Below are 4,422 nucleotides of genomic sequence, written 5' to 3'. Positions count from 1 at the left end.
TTCCTCTTCTCCCCTTTGATTGGCTTTGTTGACGACCTCTTGCCACTAACGCTTCATCTGCTGCAGCTACTTTCTTTTTCATTTTATCCTGCTTTCTCAATTCACGACTATACAAAGCAGAACATACAGCATCTAAAAACACATTTTCCTTCCCATGAAATAACGTAGTTTTCAAATGTTCAAATTCATCAGTAAGGGATGACAACAACATCAAAGCCAAATCTTCATCTTCAAAATTTACATCTAAATTTAACAGGTCTGCTACTAATTGATTAAACATAGTGATGTGTTCATTCATAGTAGTACCTGGTTGGTAATCGAATCGGAACAATCTTTTCTTCATTAGGAGTTTATTCTGACCACTCTTCTTCAGAAATTTCTCCTCCAATGCCCTCCACAATTTCCATGCAGAAGTCTCGTTCTTGAAAGCATATTTTTGCTCTTTGGACAAACACGATCGAATAGTTCCGCATGCCAACCGATTTAAGGTGCTCCACTCCTTCTCTTCTATGTCATCTGGTTTCTTTTTTTCAATGGCAATGTCAAGACCCTGTTGGAAAAGGGAATTCATGACCTCGCCTTGCCACATGCCGAAATGGCCAGTACCGTCAAATGTCTCCACCGCCACCTTCAAACTTGACATTGGAATCCTCGACCATGTGGACGAAAGCCGATGCCCCAGATATAATTCTTGACGTGGAAATGTCAGATGCCATTACAGACTCAAATGATAGCATTCAATATAACAAATTACAAATAAGCCAAAGGACGAACCTTCGGCTCTGATACCACTTGTTGGGGAAATCGGGTAATTTCCCACTCAAAAATTACAACTAGTGATTAAACCGATTCAGTAATTCCCAAGAAAGATCGTCGAAACAATCTCCTTAGACAGAATTACCATTCCAAGTAAATTCTCAGGAAAGGCTGGAGGGGTCACAAGCGGTCCCACTTAAAACCCAGTCTCCTAGACAGAACTTACGTGCACGGTGTATTATCACAATTATACCCGTGTATACATAAATAATACGTACACACGAATAAGAAAAATACACCCAAATGAACCGTATAAAACACTACAAATATACCCGGTAAATATAGACAAATATATTGAATACTATACTATAATAGAAAAGAAACTAATAAACAAATGTGGAATAAATAAAAAGAGATAAGGAACGAACGCACCCGATAATTGATAACGGAGTTCGGCCAATTTTGCCTACTCTCCGAGCACCACTCAAGCAGCCTGCTTTTATAATTTAAAAGAGAAGAAAGAATACAAAGAATTACAAAATTCTTATGGGTAATTCTTTGTTGTTCTTGGTACAATTTAATTGGAAGGACATGAGAGCTATTTATAGCTCTCAAGCTAAGGTTCTTCCAATAATCCCACCGATGTGGGATAGATATTAGGCCATCAAATTCAACAATTGTTGGCCTTAGAAAAGGCAACAATTAAGGCTTGAAGAATTCAAGACTTTGAATTCAACACAATTGAGTTAGGAATGCCACCTGAGAACTGATTGGTTGACAAATCTACCCAATTTGCCATCTTCATATTCGTAATAGCATACGGCAAAGATCCACTCAGCAGATTTGAGTAGAGGTCAAGCTCCAAGAGATCTTTTGGGTTCCATATTTCCTCAGGTGGAGCAGAATATAGTCTGTTGTAACTTAGGTCAAGATGCCTTAGGGAAGTAAGATTTCCAAAGCACTTTGGAATTGAGGCCATAATTTGATTTTGTCCAAGGTTCATTGTATCCAAGTTGTGGAGAGCACAGAGCAAATGCAGGGGGACTCTGCTAATTAGTTTGTTCATACTGAGATCCATGTATTGAAGCTTTTGCAAATCGTTTATTGTAGCTGGCAACGACCCAGATAAGTCATTGTTTGATAGATCTAATAGGATCAAACTTCTCAAGTTTCCAATTCCATCAGGAATGCTGCCCTTTATTTTGCAATTTGGTGCACTTAGTTCTTCAAGGGAAGTTGAAACATTACTGAGTGAGTCCGGAATGATCCCATTCAATGGATTGTCACCCAAGACCAATATTGACAAATATTGGTATTTTGCCAATGAAGTGATGAAGCTCAACTCTGGAGATGCGGAGTCGCTCACTAAAAGGTTGCCGCTTAGATCCAGCAGTTCAAGGAACCTCAGGTCTCCCATGGAAGTGGGAATTGAACCCGTGAATTTGTTACCGCCAAATTCTATGAGACGGAGATTAGAAGAATTTGAGATTGAACTAGGTAATGCTCTAGAAAGGTAATTAATGGCGAGATAAAGCTCTTCTAAATTGTGAAGCCTATAACCGAATGTTGATGGAAGATTGCCTGAAAGTTGATTTTGTGTAAGTGCCATAATGCTCAACTTTGAGAGGTTGAAGATCTCTATTGGTACGGAACCAGTTAAGCTATTGAATTCCATGTCGAGTTCTTCGAGAAAGTACCAGTTACCAATCTCTCGTGGTATTACACCTGCCAGAATAATATTGACCACATATATTAAACCATATAAAGTCTCTAATTGCTGCCATTGAGAAAATTGTCATACCTGTTAAGTTGTTGTATGCAAAATTTTGTATTGTAATCATAGTTGAATTACCAATCTCTTTTGGAATTTGACCTGCAAAAATGAAATGGAATAAATATCAACAAGTTGTATGGTGAAAGAATTAATTAGCAAGGGTCTTACCTTCTAAATAGTTGTGACCCAAGTATAGCTCCTCAAGCTTCTTCAGTGCTCCAATTTCTTTTGGTATGGAACCTCCAAATTCGTTGAAAGACAAAGACAGCACCTGAAGTTCTGAACATTGAGCTAAATTACTTGATGGTAAATGACCATATAACTTGTTAAGTGATAGGTCAAGTAAACTCAGTCCAGGAAGATGGTAACACATGTCACTTGGAAGAACTCCGGATAGGCTATTATTTGAAAGGTCAATCATTTGCAGCGAGGAAATGTTGAAAATCCCCGTGGGAATGCTTCCTTGCAGATGGTTGTTATAAAGACCTACATACTGTAGGTTTGACATGTTAGAGATGGAAGATGGGATAAGACCAGTGAAACTATTGTTTCCAAGAGACAGGAGACGAAGTCGAGGAAATGAACCAATCCAGTGGGGGAACTCTCCTTCGAGATTGTTGAAGCTCAAATTAAATAGTTTTAATCGACGCAATCCGACAAACTCATGTGGTAGTTCTCCATGGAAGTTGTTCGCACTCATGTCAAGAGAGACAAGAAATGATAGATTTCCCAGTTGTGGAGGTAAGGTGCCGGAAAGATTCATGCTTGAAATATTCACGGCAGTCACTCTACGATGACGAGGGCCACAAGTGACTCCAATCCAATCACAGACCGAAGAGCCAACGGACCAGTTTTGGCCAAGATTTGTAGAGGGTCAGCTGAAATGTGAGCTCTCAAGGCAAGAAGAGATGACTGATCAGCGGTAATATTGGTGGCAGACATGGCTAAGGAAGCTGAAAGAGAACACAGCAACACTAGTCCAAGAGGGGAATGGTGGTGAAATTCCTCCATGACTAATGTCTGCAACATCAAGGAGGGGGTGGGATCGCATTATATAGCGGTCTCAGTAATACGGGCTTGTTGATTTGATTTTTATTTTTAGATTAAGTTCCAATTGGCCACATTGACAAGTGACGTAATAGTTGTGGTGATCAGAATTCTTTTTGCATTAGCCCAAAAAATATATGGCTACTGTATTTTACTAAACTTCATATCTCACTTTGAAGCAGAAAACATTAAACCGCTAAATCTTAACTTATTCAGATAACTTAATTAGAATCACTACGGTGTTTATCTTACCATTTTTTAATTGTTTTTCTAATGGGAAGAGCAATTAGGAGACAAACAAATTAAGCAATTTTATTGGAACTTCTAAACCAAATATTTTATGTTCTTAAATTAAAAAATTAAGCTTAACAACTAGAAATTAAATGCAAAAACTAATCTGAACCAAAACTTTCATGTCGACGAAACTGCAATTTGATGATGTTCATTCATGGCAGTTATGCAATATAATTAGGCCTTATTTGGACAGCCATTGTCCGTCGAAAAATTGCTACATTTTCCGTGAACACATTTTCCTATCACTTTTTTATCTCATATATATTAAATCGCTACAGTAATTTTTCTACAGATTATCCAAATGTGTTACAAACACAACCTTAGTTAACCACATAGTGTATATGACAAATACCAATCCTAACATGAATTCTACAGATGCGGATGCTTTGAACAGGGAAATCAGTGTGGTTTTTACGGCAATGAGCAAACAAAGATCAAACCAATTTGAGTTCTTGAATTTGCAGGGAAACTTCTTAGGCCTATTACAGCTGTAGGCTTGTAGCTACACTAAAACTTTTTGAGAAGTCTTCCTTCATATACAGTGAATCCAG

General features: G+C 38.1%; 1 protein-coding gene and 1 long non-coding RNA gene across 2 annotated transcripts; both read right to left on the bottom strand.

Moving 5' to 3' along the window:
• Nucleotides 1-1,474: 1,474 nt before the first annotated feature.
• LOC113774152 (probable leucine-rich repeat receptor-like protein kinase At1g35710) lies at nucleotides 1,475-2,365 on the bottom strand. The gene has a single exon (XM_027318720.1). It carries the CDS (start codon nucleotides 2,363-2,365, stop codon nucleotides 1,475-1,477), a length of 891 nt encoding a protein of 296 aa, XP_027174521.1.
• A 45-nt stretch (nucleotides 2,366-2,410) lies between these two features.
• On the bottom strand, nucleotides 2,411-2,828 carry LOC113772974. Its single transcript, XR_003468726.1, has 3 exons — nucleotides 2,699-2,828; nucleotides 2,558-2,629; nucleotides 2,411-2,481 (listed from the first exon to the last, which is right to left on the bottom strand). It is a non-coding gene; the product is annotated as an uncharacterized LOC113772974 (long non-coding RNA).
• Between the last annotated feature and the right edge of the window lie 1,594 nt (nucleotides 2,829-4,422).

Source organism: Coffea eugenioides, chromosome 6 (genome assembly GCF_003713205.1).
Source record: "Coffea eugenioides isolate CCC68of chromosome 6, Ceug_1.0, whole genome shotgun sequence".
In the NCBI taxonomy this organism is placed as follows: domain Eukaryota; kingdom Viridiplantae; phylum Streptophyta; class Magnoliopsida; order Gentianales; family Rubiaceae; genus Coffea; species Coffea eugenioides.
The sequence above is the reverse complement of the archived record's forward strand: the minus strand, read 5'-3'. Positions and strand labels throughout refer to the sequence as shown.